At 45.5% G+C, this 17,387-nt stretch overlaps 1 protein-coding gene across 1 annotated transcript in view; it reads left to right on the forward strand.

Moving 5' to 3' along the window:
* The first annotated feature begins 1,024 nt into the window (after window positions 1–1,024).
* Window positions 1,025–17,387, forward strand: part of Pop1 (POP1 ribonuclease P/MRP subunit) — a 48,337-nt gene continuing 31,974 nt past the window's right edge. Inside the window, exons 1-4 of the mRNA XM_068355199.1 lie at window positions 1,025–1,149; window positions 3,499–3,596; window positions 10,624–10,742; window positions 10,945–11,181. Coding sequence (XP_068211300.1) covers window positions 3,521–3,596; window positions 10,624–10,742; window positions 10,945–11,181 — 432 coding nt within the window. The 5' untranslated portion in view covers window positions 1,025–1,149; window positions 3,499–3,520. The remainder of the gene's footprint in view (window positions 1,150–3,498; window positions 3,597–10,623; window positions 10,743–10,944; window positions 11,182–17,387) is intronic.

Genomic DNA, 17,387 nt, shown 5'->3' on the forward strand with positions numbered 1-17,387 from the left:
TATATATATATATATATATATATATATATATATATATATATATACATACATATATATAAGTGTGTGTGTGTGTGTGTAGATAGATAGATAGGTAGATAAAGCCAATTGGCTATATCATAGTTTTAGTTAAGTTTTGATATATGATTTTTTCCCCTTTAGTGTAACTGCTTAGTTCGCTTGATGCCTGTAATGTATTAATCACAAGGAGATTCATAATGGTAATAAATTCATATATGCTAATTATAATTCCATTACCATTCTAAATTAATTGCCCATTTAAGAGCGATTGTATCATAGATACATTTTATATTCTTTATAAATAGATAAATATTCGAGAAACTATTGTCCAAAGGAAAATCAAACAGACACAAAAAGCATTTGAGTTTATTAAGACCTTGATGAAGAAGAAAAACTGCAGATTGATTAAAAGTCATTCATGAGTAAAAGAAGTTTAGACCTTACAACTTACTTGAACTGGGCAGTTTCAAAGAGACCAGCCATTTATGCATGAGATCAGATCCTAAGACACCTCTCCACCCAAGCAATGCCCAAAGAGGCCCAGGCAATGACTGCTGGTGACTCAGCAGATAGGCACTACTATAGACCGCAAGGCTTAAATTCTTGACTACCTAATAAACTACATTTGGACTGGCCCAGAAATACCACGAAAAAGTCTAATTGAGTCTTCCGGTAGAGTTGTGACCCGCTTCCAAGTGTTGGGAAAGAAATAAGAACTTTAGTTGTTAATAGGATTTACCACCATGTGTCCAAGAAAGTCTTGGTAATGGATGGTGTAATGTACATTAAATAATACATTTCTTACTTTAGTGCCCACCTTATGGTAATGCATTATTAGTAATGTGCTATAAGGCTGTATCAACAATGTGGTGGCAAAAAAGTAGTATAGAAATATTTAATTTTTCAGGGATATGTATAGAGATAGAATTGGTGATAAAGGATACTTGATCAAAGTTATATTATAACAGAAAATAAATTTTCCAAATCAAAAACACGTAATGGAGGAGCCGTTTCATAGTAAAAGTATTGTAAGGGCTACTACTATACCTGGCAACATGCATGTTTTCATGTTCTGTCTGTTCGAAGTCTATTTACCAGCAAGTTTTATAAATCGTCCCTAAATAATTCAGGGTAAGTTGTAAATTTATAATAATTATCAATAAAGCTTGTCCCTTTTTAAATTATAATAATACCACCAGAACTGAGGCTTGACGAATAAATGGCTGGAGGCTCCGGAGTTTAAGGAGTATTGGTAAAAGTATAGAACGGTGCAATAAAAGGTTTATAGAAGATAATACTGTTTTTTTTTTTTAATGTATTATGTGGTATTCTGACCCTAAACGTTTTTCATAATGATTCCTGGCAGAAATCCATAGTTTTTGAGGTATGGTGGGTTGACCACCATAACCGAAAAGCTGTGGCTTTGCGCTTGATATCGTCATTAATTACGTTCGAAACACCTTGAAATATACCAGTTTAATTGTTTGATGATTACATTAAATTTTTAAAACTGTTCTTTCTGATTGTCACTATCATTCAAAATCAGTCATCGTAAAAAAAAAAAAATGTGGCCAGTTCCTCCAGAGAGAACAAAATATGGACACCAACTGAACTAAACTTCTCCCCCTAACCTAACCTATAACCTGCGTCCTTACCTACTTACCTAACGGGGATGGCAAACGCTCCCTTGTGACCCTCCTCACACTGCTGTGTTCTTAGTCAGCTGTCATCATACAGGTGGCCGCTATCATACATACACCCCCCCAAATAAGTTACGGGAATCAAAACTAAGAAATAGCAATGAAACAGTCAAAACGCTGGAGATTTTGTTTGCCAGGACTTCTGGACTCATAGTAATTGTGATTTTCCATGCCATTTTCTATGGAGTTGTTGATAGCAGTGTTCATCGAACTACAAATACCTCTTTAATTTATTGAGCTTATGATTTATTGTGTTTTGCTCTGCCGTATGTTCGCTCCATTCATGATTAAATATCATCTCCTTGTTCCTATGTTCTAGCAATTAGAACATGTTTCGCTATATGCGTTAGACCCGTGGGCTAGTATTACGGTGTGCGCAAGAGTTATTTCTGGAAGATGGTGTTCCACATTCCCTTGTATTGTGTCGGAGGCAATTCTGTGACTTGAATAATCGATGAGAAGAGTGATTTTCATTCTCAGCACCATCAATGGGAAAGTGTGTTTTAGTGGTAACAGTCCTAGCAATCGGAGGAAGACCAGTTTAGTTGATTGTAGTTGGATGATGATGATATTAACACACCTCCACCTTTGGACAATGCACAAGTTTAGCCATTTTCGATAATGATGAGCTTCACAAGCTCTTGACATAACTTGTTCCCTTTGTCTAAACTTCAGAAGTAGAGAAGAAGCCTTTAGTCACTTGTCATCACATTACCAGACACCAGGCAGTTGAGACAAGGCCTCATTGAACTAGAAGACATTGAGAAAAGGAAGCTGAACCTGATAATCTCACGCATCCAGGAGGTCAACCAGGACTCATCACAGGCAGACACAAGCAGGATTGAGGGGATGTTTAGAGATGAGTTCAAGCTAATTGTCAAAGTGAAGAAGTCCACAATATTGGGAAAACCACGAAAGGACATACCAAACAGCTGCAGGCTTCTGAAAATTGAACTAGAATCACTAAGTGACAAGGAAGAGATTCTGGCTTGGGCTAAGGAACTTAGGTCAAGCACAAACAAAGGTTATCGTCAGATCTACTTAAGATCAGACTTAACCAAGTTACTGGCATCAAAAATCCTCCGTGCCAGCCTCAAGAAACGTAGGGAGGAGCTACCAGAGAAAAACTGGGTTATAAGGAGGGACCAGATCGAGGAAGCAAGCAGCACCCTGAAGTAAACATACCAGACAGCCATGGTATCACCCCTAAGACAGATCTACTTAAGACCAGAGCTAATCGAGTTACAGGCATAAAAAGTCCTCCATGCCAGCCTCAGGAAACCCAGAGAGGAGCTACCAGAGAAAAATGGCTTATATGGAGGGACTAGATCGAGGAAGCAACCAGCATCCTAAAGTAAACAAACCAGACAACTGTGGTATCACCCCCAAGACAGGCAATCTCAAAATCTACTACTGTAACATTGACAACTCCCTAATGAGCAAATACAACTCTCTCCTTATGCTATACAGCAGCAAGGATTACGATATCATTGCACTCCCAGAAATGAAATTAACTTTGGTCTCTTACCAGACCGACCCATGATGGCAATCCCCGGATTCAATTTGTTCTTTTTAAAATGGTTGTTTGTTAATTAAATGTATTTATTTAGGAGACAAGTGGTACTTGCTTAGGGTATCAATATCACTATGGTAATATGGTTTCATTGAATGCATGCTTTAGAGCAGTAAATCAGTGTTCCTATAGGTTGGAATTCTGGGAATTTTATATATAGGATTTTGTCTCAACTTAAATGTGCTAAAATATTTTCATATTTTTTAGGTTCTTGTCATCCACCAACAATATGGCAAATGCAGACTCACTGGGCAATTTTATAGTTGCTCGCCAGGCAGAAATCAAATCAATAGTTACACTTCTTGGTAAGTTGTATTGCTTATCTAATACTTTAAACCTAATAATTGTGTATATAATAGAATGAAGATTGAAAAATTATTTACTAAAGTACAGTATGCTGTAAACCATAAAATTGAATAAGGGTATTTATAAGTTTCATTATTGGCTATCCTATAATATCATCATAAGGCATAGCACTCCCGTTTTTAGATTAATTTTGTTTGGAAATTGCTGCATTAATTTTGTATAATGATATACTGTATTAATTTTAGAAACTGTATTTGGAAATAATCAAAGTAGAATAGTGCTATGCCTTATGATTATATTATAGGCTAGCCAATAATAAAACTTATAATACCCTTATTCAAAATTTTTCAATATTAAACTTAGCCGGTGATTATATAAGCTGCAGCTCTGCTGCCCGACAGAAAAACTCTACGTTCAAAATACGCCAGCGATCGCTATGCAGGTAGGGGGTGTACATCAACAGCGCCATCTGTCGAGCAGGTACTCAGTACTCAATGTAAACACAGAACTCAATTTTCTCTCTGTCGTGCCACCGGCAAGACCTACTAAATTCGCTGTTGCTTACTGGATTAGTTTTCACATATTTTGGTGAAGTACACATTTCTAGTTACAGTATTAGCTTTCGCTTTGCAGACGTTATCTTCAATACATCCTTGCATTCTTTTATTGATTTTGGATTATTTGTTGACGACTTTGGATAGATTTTGAATTCCCCTTTGACTAATTCAAGATGGCTGACCCTTCTCAAGTCCCTAAATTCAGGAAGTGTAATGCTAGGGACTGTTCAAGGCGTCTTCCGAAGGCCTCTATCGATCCTCACACCATTTGTTCCAATTGTCGGGATAAGACCTGTCAATTGGAAGATCGATGTGAGGAATGCGTTGGGCTTTCGGAATTCGATTTCATCGAATTCCAGAAATACACACGTAGGCTAGAGAGAGATAGGGTCAGGAGAAGTTCATCTCGCTCCGTTGATTTTTCCTCTCCTCATGCCCCACAACCTATTCCTTCCCCTGTAGTGGTTGCTCCTGATCCCCCTTCTAGCACTCAACAACCTTCGATGGCAGATATGATGCGTGCCATCCAGGCTCTGGGTGAGAGAGTCGAGTCATTGGCGAGTGACTGTAACCAACTCATGGCAGACGTCAAGGAGTTGAAGTGTAAGAGTGCAGTGGGTAGTGACAAAGTGAGTGGTAGTGTTGTGGAAAGTGTTGTAGATAGTGTTACGCTTGAGGGTTCGTCTGTTCGTGCCTGTCGTCCTCCCAGTCCGGGACCTCTTGCAAGCTCCCAAGCCCAGGGGAGAAGCAATGTCGTACGACCAAAGGGTTCGAGAGGCTTTAATCAGCGAACAGACGTTCCCTCCGTGGTTTCGGACGTATCTAACCAAGATCGCCCCACCCACAAGAAGACGAGAGAGCCCATTTATTCCTCGTCTGCGGAAGATGTTTCTCGAAAGAAACCATGGACCAAGGTCTCGCGGCCTCTTAAACGCAAGTCGGTCCCTTCCGCGCAAGTCCAACGGCCCAGTTGTAGCCACTGGGTCAGTTTGGACTCGCTGCAGTCTTCCGATGACTGCACTCCTCCTAAGAGAGGCAAAGCGGTACCGCATCAGGCAGTAACACCGTCTGTTGCCGCACCTGCTACTGTAGACCCTAAGTGGTCTTTGCTGCAGACCATGCAGACACAGTTAACGTCATTAATGCAGGACTTTCGTGCGGAGAAGGTTGACGCTGCACCAACCGCTAGCCTACAACCAACCACGGTTGTGCGTCCAGTGGACGCTGAGGCTACCTTCTCCCGCACTCCAGCTGTGAGAGTCCCGCCACCCATGCGTTCCAGTGTACCCTGCCAGCCGCATGTTGATGTTCAGCGACGCACGGAACCTTCCGTTGACGTTCGCGAGTTACAACAACAACCTAAGTTGTTTTGTTTTGACGCGGTGCGTCAACCTCCGCAACCCAGTGTGGTTACCACTACTCGCCCACAGCAGACTAGACAGTCTGGAGTAGACGCTTTGCGCCCCCACGCTGCTATGGTTGTTGCCAGTTCACAGACTGGGCAACAGTTCCATGACGTTGCGTCCGGTTCAGTCACGCATGCACCCGCGCTGCCGGACTCAGCTGACCAGCCAATTCCTACTCCTTTGCCGCTTCCTCCTCAGTATTCAGATGATGGACTCTCTGATGATGACGACGCTGCACATATTGACGACCCGCATACGGACATCGACGAACCCAAGACCACGCAACTCTCCTTGGACTTTAGGAAAGTTCTTGCACTGTTCAGGGAGATGTATCCTGATCAGTTTGTTTCTGCGGCCCCACGCTCTCCTCCATCTGAGTTCGCTTTAGGCACGCAGTCATCCGCGCCTGCCTTTACGAAGCTCGTCCTCGCCCGCTCGTCTAAGAGAGCTTTACGAGTGTTGGGAGAATGGATGCAGTCCAAAAAGCACCTTGGGAAGACAGCATTCACGTTTCCCCCTGCGAAACTCTCTTCCAGATCGAGCGTATGGTATGCCACATGAGAAGTTCTCGGCTTGGGAGTTCCTGCCTCTGCCCAGGGCGACTTCTCAAGTCTAGTAGACTCTCCCCGCAGGCTAGCCATGAGACGCTCCAAGATTTGTTGGACTCCTTCAGACTTAGACCATCTGATGAAAGGAGTGTTCAGAGCCTTCGAGGTTTTTAACTTTTTGGATTGGTGTTTGGGAGCGTTGAGCAGGAAGATCTCCCCTTCTGACAAGGAAACTTCCATGCTCTTTATGTCCTGCATGGACAAGGCCATACGGGACGGTTCCAGTGAGCTTGCGGCTTCGTTCGTTTCCGGGGTCCTCAAGAAACGGGAAAACCTTTGCTGCTTCTTGTCAGCTGGAGTAACACAGTGTCAGAGATCGGAACTTATGTTTGCTCCTCTCTCAAAGTGCCTTTTCCCAGAGGAGTTGATAAAGGAGATTGCTGCCTCCTTGATTCAAAAAGACACGCATGACCTGGTTGCTTCCTCTGCCCGCAAAGCCACCCCTTTGCCTACCGTGTCTAGACCCAGGATGGACACTCCAGCGTCCAGATTCATTCCGCCCTTTCATGGCAGAGCCTCCGGCAGAGGAGGTGCTCGTGCCGAAGTGAGACGTGGGAATAAGAAGAAAGGTACCAAGTCCTTTAAGGGCAGAGTCTGACTGCCACCTTCTTCAGACAGCAGTGGGAGCCAGACTCAAGAACTTCTGGCAGTCCTGGGAGAAAAGGGGCGCAGATGCACAATCTGTGAAGTTGCTCAGAGAAGGGTACAAGATCCCGTTTGTACGCAAACCCCCTCTAGCAACGTCTCCCATCGATCTCTCTCCCAGGTACAGAGAGGAGGACAAGAGACTAGCTTTGAAGCAAGAGGTGTCTCTCTTACTAGAAAAGGGAGCGGTAGTCAAAGTCCGGGACCATCAATCCCCGGGCTTCTACAACCGTCTCTTCTTAGTGGTAAAGAAGACAGGAGGGTGGAGGCCGGTGCTAGACGTCAGTGCTCTGAATGTCTTTGTCACAAAGCAGACGTTCGCCATGGAGACCACAAAGTCTGTTCTAGCAGCGGTCAGGAAGGAAGACTGGATGGTCTCTTTAGACCTAAGGGACGCTTACTTTCACGTCCCCATCCACCCAGATTCCCAACCTTTTCTGAGGTTCGTTTACGGAAAGGTTGTCTACCAATTTCAAGCCCTGTGCTTTGGCCTAAGCACGGCTCCTCTTGTCTTTACGAAACTGATGAGGAATATTGCCAAATTCCTGCATTTAGCGGACATCAGAGCCTCCCTCTATTTGGACGACTGGCTTCTAAGAGCTTCTTCCAGTCGTCGCTGTCTGGAGAATCTAAAGTGGACTCTAGATCTGACCAAGGAATTGGGTCTCCTGGTCAATATGGAAAAGTCCCAACTGGTCCCATCCCAAACTATAGTGTACTTAGGGATGGAGATTCACAGTCAAGCTTTTCGGGCTTTTCCGTCGGCCCCCAGAACAAGTCAAGCCCAAGGATGCATCCAGAACATGCTAAAGAAGGACCGATGTTCAGTCAGACAGTGGATGAGTCTGATAGGGACGCTTTCATCCCTGGAACAGTTCATTGCGTTAGGGAGACTGCACCTCCGTCCCCTTCAATTTCACCTAGCTGTTCACTGGAAAAAGGACAAGACGCTAGAAGCGGTCTCGATCCCCATTTCCGAGAAGATGAAGTCATCACTGACTTGGTGGAAGGACAACATCAACCTCAGAGAGGGTCTCCCCCTGGCTGTTCAGACCCCCAACCACGTTCTCTTCTCGGACGCATCGGACACGGGCTGGGGTGCGACATTAGACGGTCGGGAATGCTCGGGAACTTGGAACTCGAATCAAAGAACGTTACATATCAACTGCAAGGAGCTACTGGCAGTTCATCTGGCCTTGAAAAGCTTCAAGTCCCTCCTTCTAGGCAAGGTGGTGGAGGTGAACTCAGACAACACCACGGCCTTGGCGTACATCTCCAAGCAAGGAGGGACCCATTCTATGACGTTGTACGAGATCGCAAGGGACCTCCTCACCTGGTCAAGAGATCTAAACCTTTCTCTAGTAACGAGGTTCATTCAAGGCAACATGAATGTCATGGCGGACTGCCTCAGTCGGAAGGGTCAAATCATCCCAACAGAATGGACCCTACACAAGGATGTGTGCAAGAGACTATGGGCCACATGGGGCCAACCTACCATAGATCTCTTTGCAACCTCGATGACCAAGAGGCTCCCAATTTATTGCTCGCCAATCCCGGACCCAGCAGCAGTTCATATAGATGCCTTTCTACTGGATTGGTCCCATCTAGACCTTTATGCATTCCCCCCGTTCAAGATTGTCAACAAGGTACTGCAGAAGTTCGCCTCTCACGAAGGGACAAGGTTGACGTTAGTTGCTCCCCTCTGGCCCGCGAGAGAATGGTTCACCGAGGTACTTCAATGGCTGGTGGACGTTCCCAGAACTCTTCCTCTAAGAGTGGACCTTCTACGTCAGCCACACGTAAAGAAGGTACACCCAAGCCTCCACGCTCTTCGTCTGACTGCCTTCAGACTATCGAAAGACTCTCGAGAGCTAGAGGCTTTTCGAAGGAGGCAGCCAGGGCGATTGCTAGAGCAAGGAGGACATCCACTCTTAGAGTCTACCAGTCGAAGTGGGAAGTCTTCCGAAGCTGGTGCAAGTCGGTATCAGTATCCTCAACCAGTACCTCTGTAACCCAAATAGCTGACTTCCTATTATACCTGAGGAAGGAAAGATCTCTTTCAGCTCCCACAATCAAAGGTTACAGAAGCATGTTGGCAGCAGTCTTCCGTCACAGAGGCTTAGATCTTTCTAACAACAAAGATCTACAGGACCTCCTTAAGTCTTTTGAGACCTCGAAGGAGCGTCGTTTGGCTACACCGGGTTGGAATTTAGACGTGGTACTAAGATTCCTTATGTCAGAAAGGTTCGAGCCACTACAATCAGCCTCCTTTAAGGATCTCACTTTAAAGACTCTTTTCCTCGTTTGCTTAGCAACAGCTAAAAGAGTCAGTGAGATACACGCCTTCAGCAGGAACATCGGATTTTCATCTGAAATGGCTACATGTTCTTTACAGCTTGGTTTTCTAGCCAAAAACGAGCTACCTTCTCGTCCTTGGCCGAAATCGTTCGATATTCCAAGCCTTTCAAATTTGGTTGGAAATGAACTAGAAAGAGTCTTATGCCCTGTTAGAGCTCTTAAGTTCTATTTAAGACGAACTAAACCTTTACGAGGACAGTCAGAAGCTTTATGGTGTGCTATTAAGAAACCTTCTTTACCTATGTCAAAGAATGCAGTTTCCTATTATATCAGACTGTTGATACGAGAAGCTCATTCCCATCTGAATGAGGAAGACCATGCTTTGCTGAAGGTAAGGACACATGAAGTTAGAGCTGTCGCAACTTCAGTGGCCTTTAAACAAAATAGATCTCTGCAGAGTATAATGGACGCAACCTATTGGAGAAGCAAGTCAGTGTTCGCGTCTTTTTATCTTAAAGATGTCCAGTCTCTTTACGAGAACTGCTACACCCTGGGACCATTCGTAGCAGCGAGTGCAGTAGTGGGTGAGGGCTTAACCACTACATTCCCCTAATTCCATAATCTTTTTTAATCTTTCTCTTGAAATGTTTTTTATTGTTGTTTTTTGGGTTGTCCGGAAGGCTAAGAAGCCTTTCGCATCCTGGTTGATTTGGCGGGTGGTCAAATTCTTTTCTTGAGAAGCGCCTAGATTGGAGGTTTTGATGAGGTCCTTTAGTATGGGTGGCAACCCTTGATACTTCAGCTCCTAGGAGTCGCTCAGCATCCTAAGAGGATCGCGAGGCTCAGTAAGGAAGACGTACTTAAAAAGGCAGAGTAATTGTTCAAGTCGACTTCCTTACCAGGTACTTATTTATTTTATGTTTGTTATTTTGAATAACTGCTAAAATGAAATACAAAATACTTAGCTCATAATAATGTAAACAAGTAATGCTGGTCTCTACCCACCCCCCTGGGTGTGAATCAGCTTATATAATCACCGGCTAAGTTTAATATTGAAAAATGTTATTTTTATTAATAAAATAAATTTTTGAATATACTTACCCGGTGATTATATATTAAAGGACCCTCCCTTCCTCCCCAATAGAGACCCAGTGGACCGAGGAGAAAATTGAGTTCTGTGTTTACATTGAGTACTGAGTACCTGCTCGACAGATGGCGCTGTTGATGTACACCCCTTACCTGCATAGCGATCGCTGGCGTATTTTGAACGTAGAGTTTTTCTGTCGGGCAGCAGAGCTGCAGCTTATATAATCACCGGGTAAGTATATTCAAAAATTTATTTTATTAATAAAAATAACATTTTTTGTTTTACTGCATATTTGTTTAGTAAATCATTTTTCAATCCTCATTCTATCATGTACACAATTCTATACTGTACTATACATGTATGCAGATTTTTTTTTGTTTTTGACAGAAAATTATGATATATTTTATACCATTTTATTGTGACAGAGGATTGTGATCATGGAAGACGCGCTTTTCAAACCCTCCCTCGTCACATGCAACGCAGACGGGTGTCGGTAAACCCTAGGCGTCTCCCACGTTACTTACGAGAACGGCACAAAAGAGAGGTAAGATTAGGCCTCAGTTAACTTTTCTCTAATCTTTAGTGTTGATTCTTATTTGTCATTCACTAAACATATTTTTTCCTCTTTCCATAACTCCCTTATCTTACAGTATTCCATTTTTCCAATCACTTGAAATCTCACACACACACACACTAACTCTATGATTCATTCATGAAATTTTACATAATTATTTTCCTTTCATTAGGGTGGAAACAATGTTAAAGTCACCCGTCGTCCAAGTAGAAAGTACCGTAGACGTCCTCGCTTACTACTAGAGGAATACAATCGTCGTCAGAAAGAACACGTGTGGCTAGAAACTCATATTTGGCATGCTAAACGGTTTCACATGGGCAGAAGGTGGGGCTATGCGCTACCAAATTCGTCAACTTGCAAAGGTTATAGGGCATCGATGAGAGCTGCCAAAACATCATGCTTGGTTCAGGTAAGTCGAAAATCAATGAATTTCATAATATAAAATGGGTAATTGTATTAAAAGGATAGAATTAGTGAGAGTTTAAAATATGTGACTTTAAATATAGTATACAGACACAAGCAGCTTCAAAGTGTTGACATTGTCTCATTCCATATTTTATACAGTATATTACAGATCTTTTATATCTATGAATCTCCCCTGATGTTCATATTGCTTCTTCTCCAGTAATCAAGTCTGGTTTCTTTGACACTTCCCCGTAAAATTTGTTAAATTAAAAAAATTTCCCTTTTATTTTTTGCTTCACACAATACATGACCTTAAAGGAATAGAGCCCTCTATTGTATTTACTTGGATAACCATGTTGTTGTATCAAGATGAATAGATTCAGTTTACTTTGTCAACTGGCAGTGATTAAACATGCTCTCAGATTGTTTACATATTGCATTTTAAGATGTCTACCATGGTTTACAGTTGCCTAAAATGTGCGAATGAGTTATTTCTGGAAGATGGTGGTCCACATTCCCTTGTATTGTGTCGGGGGCAATTCTGGGATTTGAATAATCGTTGTGAAGAGTGCTTTTCATTCTCAGTACCATTAATGGGAAGGTGTGTTTCAGTGGTAACAGGCCTAACGAGCGGAGGAAGACCAGGTTAGTTGATTGTGGTGGTATGATGATGATATTGATAAGCCTCCACCTTTGAAAAACACACAAGTTCAGCCATTTTCAGTAGTAACAAGCTTTACAAGCTATTGACATCACATGTTCCTTTTGTCTAAACTTCAGAAGTCTCGTGAATCTTCCCTTAGTCTTGATAATTTTGGTCCTTCTCAACCTTTTATTAAACCTAACCCAGCCTCCCATAGGCATTCTAAATGAATAGAGTTTTATACAGTAAGGGTTCTGAACGTACTCTCCGCTCCATAGATTTGTAAAGGCTGCCACAGAGCTTCAAAATCTTTACATACTTTAGTTCCTTCTGCTGCTAAACCCTTTGCATTCTGCAATTTTAGACGCTCTATGAGACTAAACTAGATTTAGAGGCAGAAGACCGAATGAGATGTCTTGATCCTGTATTCTATCATCATCTGAAGTAAGTGCTCATCACTAGCTACATTTTACTTATGTGGATGGCAAACCATATTGTATAATTTGTATATTTTCAATATTAATCTTACCCGGTGATCATGTAGCTGCAGCTCTGCTGCCCGACAGAAAAAACCTACGGGCGGGATACGCCAGCGATCGCTATACAGGTGGGGGTGTACAACAACAGCGCCATCTGTCGAGTAGGTACTCCAGTACTTCTTGTCAACAAAGAACCAATTTTCTCTCTGTCGTGCCACCGGCAAGACCTACTTGATACGCTGTTGTTTCTGGAGTTGATTTTCACGCTTTTGGTGATGTATTCTCTCTAGTTTTTAGCTTTCGCTGTACAGGAGTTATCATCAATACCTTTTCAAGCTTTCATTGATTAGTTTTTTGGATTATTTGTTGACGACTTGGATAGATTTTGGATTTCCCCCCTTTGACTAATTCAAGATGTCTGACCCTACTCAAGTCCCCAATTACAGGCAGTGTAGCGCTAGGGACTGTTCTAGGCGTCTTCCGAAGGCCTCTATTGATCCTCACACCGTTTGTTCCAATTGTAGGGGTAAAGCCTGTCAATTGGAAGATCGATGTGAGGAATGCGCTGGGCTTTCGGAATTCGATTTTCAAGAATTCCTTAAGAATGCACGTAGGCTAGAGAAGGATAGGATCAGGAGGAGTTCGTCTCGCTCTTTTGATTTTTCCTCTCCCCATGCCCCACAACCTATTCCTTCCCCTGTAGTGGTTACACCCGACCCCTCTACTAGCTCTCAACAACCCTCGATGGCAGACATGATGCGTGCCATTCAGGCTCTTGGTGACAGAGTGGAGTCATTAGCGAATGACCGCAATCAACTCTTGGCCGACGTCAAGGAGTTGAAGGAGAAAAGTGCAGTGGGAAGTGTAGTGAGTGCAAGTGTTGTGAAAAGTGTCAGTGTTACGCATGAGGGTGCATCTGTTCGTGCCAGTCGTCCTCCCAGTCCGGGACCTCTTGCAAGCTCCCAAGCCCAGGGGAGAAGCAATGTCGAAGGACCAAAGGGTTCGACAGGCCTTGATCAGCGTACAGATGTACCCTCAGTGGTTGAGGACGTATCTTGCAGAGATCGTCCCCCCCACAAACAGACGAGTGAGCCCATTCATTCCTCGTCTGCGGAAGTAGTTTCTCGACAGAAACGCTGGACCAAGGTCTCACGACCTCTCAAGCGCAAGGTCCCTTCCGAGCGAGTCCAACGGCCCAGGTGTAGCCACTGGGTCAGTTCGGACTCGCCGCAGTCTTCCGAAGACAGCACACCTCCCAAGAGAGGTAGAGTGGTTCCGCAGCAGGCAATCACTCCGTCTGTTGCCGCACCAACCGCTGTAGACCCTAAGTGGTCTATGCTGCAGTCTATGCAGACTCAGCTAGCTTCTTTCATGCAGGAGTATCATGCTGAGAAGGTTGACGCTGCACCCGTTAACTTACAACCTGCCACGGTTGTGCGCTCAGCTGACACTGCGGCTGCCTGCTCCCACACTCCGGCTGTGAGAGCTCCACCACCGATGCGCAGTCGACCCTGCCAGACGCATGTTGACGTTAGCCGACATGCGGCACCCTCCGTTGACATGCATGAGCTACCGCATCAGCAGTGGGAAGGTGCAGTCAAGCTGCCGTGTTTTGACGCAATGCGGCAGTCTCCGCAACCCACGGCAGTCCCCACCACGCACCACCACTCCGCTTTTGTTGTTGCCAGCTCTCAGACTGACCAGCAGCGGTATGATGTTGGATCCAGTGCAGCTACGCATGCACCCGTGCTGCCGGATTCAGCCGTTCAGCTTTCTTCTCCTCCTTTGCCGCTTCCTCCTCAGCATTCGGATGAAGGAATCTCTGATGACGACGAAGCTGCGCATTTGGACGATCAACACTCCGACATGGACGAACCCAAGACTACGCCTCCCTCCTTAGACTTTAGGAAGGTCCTTGCCCTGTTTAGGGAGTTGTATCCGGACCAGTTTGTGTCTGCAGCTCCACGCTCACCTCCCTCTGAGTTTGCTTTAGGCATGCAGTCAGCAGCTCCTGCCTTTACGAAACTCGTACTCGCTCGCTCATCCAAGAGAGCTTTAAGGGTACTGGGAGAGTGGTTGCAGGCCAAGAAGCAACTGGGAAAGACTTCCTTCATCTTTCCCCCGACCAAGCTTGCTTCCAAATCTAGCGTCTGGTATGCCACGGGAGAAGATCTTGGCTTGGGAGTTCCTGCCTCTGCCCAGGGCGACTTCTCAAGTCTGGTAGACTCTCCCCGCAGACTGGCTATGAGACGCTCCAAGATTTGCTGGACCTTCTCGGACATGGACCATCTTTTGAAGGGAGTTTTCCGTGCGTTTGAGATCTTCAACTTCCTGGACTGGTGTTTGGGAGCGTTGAGCAAGAAGACCTCCCCTTCGGACAAGGACTCTGCCATTCTCATCATGTCCTGCATGGACAAAGCCATTCGGGATGGGTCTGGCGAGCTTGCGGCTTCTTTCGTGTCAGGAGTTCTTAAGAAGCGAGATCACCTTTGCTCCTTCTTGTCGGCGGGGATCACACCATGTCAGAAGTCAGAGCTGATGTTTGCTCCGCTATCCAAGTGCCTCTTTCCTGAAGAGCTGATCAAGGGGATTGCCGCCTCGTTGATCCAGAAAGACACCCATGACTTGGTGGCGTCTTCCGCACGTAAAGTGACAGCTTTACCTTCCGTCCCTAGACCTAGGATGGACACACCTGCATCTAGGTTCATTCCGCCCTTTCGTGGCAGAACCTCCAGCAGAGGAGGTACCCGTGCCGATAGTCAACGTGGCAAAAAGAAGAAGGGTTCCAAGTCCTCAAAAGGCAGAGTCTGACTGCCATCGTCTCCAGACAGCAGTGGGAGCCAGGCTCAAGAACTACTGGCAGGCCTGGGAGAACAGGGGTGCAGACACACAGTCTGTGAAGTTGCTCAGAGAGGGGTACAGGATTCCATTCTTGCGCAAGCCCCCTCTAGCAACAACTCCCATCGACCTCTCTCCCAGGTACAGAGAGGAGGACAAGAGGCTAGCTTTACAGCAAGAGGTGTCTCTCTTGCTACAAAAGGGAGCGGTTGTCATAGTCCGGGACCATCAATCCCCGGGCTTCTACAACCGTCTCTTCTTAGTAGCGAAGAAGACAGGAGGGTGGAGACCGGTGCTGGACGTCAGTGCTTTAAATGTCTTTGTCACCAAGCAGACGTTCACCATGGAGACGACGAAGTCGGTGCTAGCATCGGTCAGGAAGGAAGACTGGATGGTCTCGTTAGACCTAAAGGACGCGTACTTTCACGTCCCCATCCACCCAGATTCCCAACCTTTCCTAAGGTTCGTCTTTGGGAAGGTGGTTTACCAGTTCCAAGCCCTGTGCTTTGGCCTAAGCACGGCACCTCTAGTGTTTACCAAACTGATGAGGAATATTGCCAAATTCCTGCATTTAGCAGACATCAGAGCCTCCCTCTATTTGGACGACTGGCTTTTAAGAGCTGCGTCAAGTCGTCGCTGTCTGGAGAATCTCAAATGGACTATGGATCTGACCAAGGAATTGGGTCTCCTGGTCAATATAGAAAAGTCCCAACTCGTCCCATCCCAAACCATAGTCTATCTAGGTATGGAGATTCGGAGTCAAGCTTTTCGGGCTTCTCCGTCGGCCCCCAGAATCAGTCAAGCCCAAGAATGCATCCAGAGCATGCTGAAAAGGAACCGATGTTCAGTCAGACAGTGGATGAGTCTAATAGGGACACTTTCATCGCTGGACCAGTTCATCGCGTTAGGGAGAGTCCACCTCCGTCCCCTTCAGTTTCACCTAGCTACTCACTGGAGAAAGGACAAGACGCTAGAAGCGGTCTCAGTTCCTGTATCCGAAGAGATGAAGTCTGCACTGACGTGGTGGAAGAACAACATTCTTCTCAACGAAGGGCTACCACTGGCTGTTCAGACCCCCGACCACCTTCTCTTCTCGGACACATCGGACACGGGCTGGGGTGCGACACTGGACGGTCGGGAATGCTCGGGCACGTGGAATCCGGATCAAAGAGCACTACACATCAACTGCAAGGAGCTACTGACAGTTCATCTGGCCTTGAGAAGCTTCAAGTCCCTCCTTCTAGGCAAGGTGGTGGAGGTGAACTCCGACAACACTACAGCCTTGGCGTACATCTCCAAGCAAGGAGGGACTCATTCGATGACGTTGTTCGAGATCGCAAGGGACCTCCTCATCTGGTCAAGAGATCTAAAGATATCGCTTGTAACGAGGTTCATTCAAGGCGACATGAATGTCATGGCAGACCGCCTCAGCCGGAAGGGTCAGATCATCCCTACAGAATGGACCCTTCACAAGAATGTTTGCAACAGACTATGGACCCTGTGGGGTCAGCCCACCATAGATCTGTTCGCTACCTCGATGACCAAGAGGCTCCCGAATTATTGCTCACCGATTCCGGACCCAGCAGCAGTTCACGTAGATGCCTTTCTTCTGGATTGGTCCCATCTAGACCTTTATGCGTTCCCCCCGTTCAAGATTGTCAACAAGGTACTGCAGAAGTTCGCCTCTCACGAAGGGACAAGGTTGACGTTGGTTGCTCCCCTCTGGCCCGCGAGAGAGTGGTTCACCGAGGTAGTGCAATGGCTAGTAGACGTTCCCAGGACTCTTCCTCTAAGAGTGGACCTTCTGCGTCAGCCGCACGTAAAGAAGGTACACCCAAGCCTCCACGCTCTTCGTCTGACTGCCTTCAGACTATCGAAAGACTCTCAAGAGCTAGAGGCTTTTCGAAGGAGGCAGCCAGAGCGATTGCCAGAGCAAGGAGGGCATCCACTCTCAAGGTCTACCAGTCTAAATGGGAAGTCTTTCGAAGCTGGTGCAAGGCGAATTCAGTATCCTCAACCAGTACCTCTGTAACGCAGATAGCTGACTTCCTTTTACACCTAAGGAAGGTCAGGTCCCTATCAGCTCCTACGATCAAAGGTTACAGAAGCATGTTGGCAGCAGTCTTCCGCCACAGAGGCTTAGATCTTTCCAACAACAAAGATCTACAGGACCTCCTTAAGTCTTTTGAGACCTCAAAGGAGCGTCGGTTAGCCACACCAGGTTGGAACTTAGACGTGGTTTTAAGGTTC

Source organism: Palaemon carinicauda, chromosome 31 (genome assembly GCF_036898095.1).
Source record: "Palaemon carinicauda isolate YSFRI2023 chromosome 31, ASM3689809v2, whole genome shotgun sequence".
NCBI classification, from domain to species: domain Eukaryota; kingdom Metazoa; phylum Arthropoda; class Malacostraca; order Decapoda; family Palaemonidae; genus Palaemon; species Palaemon carinicauda.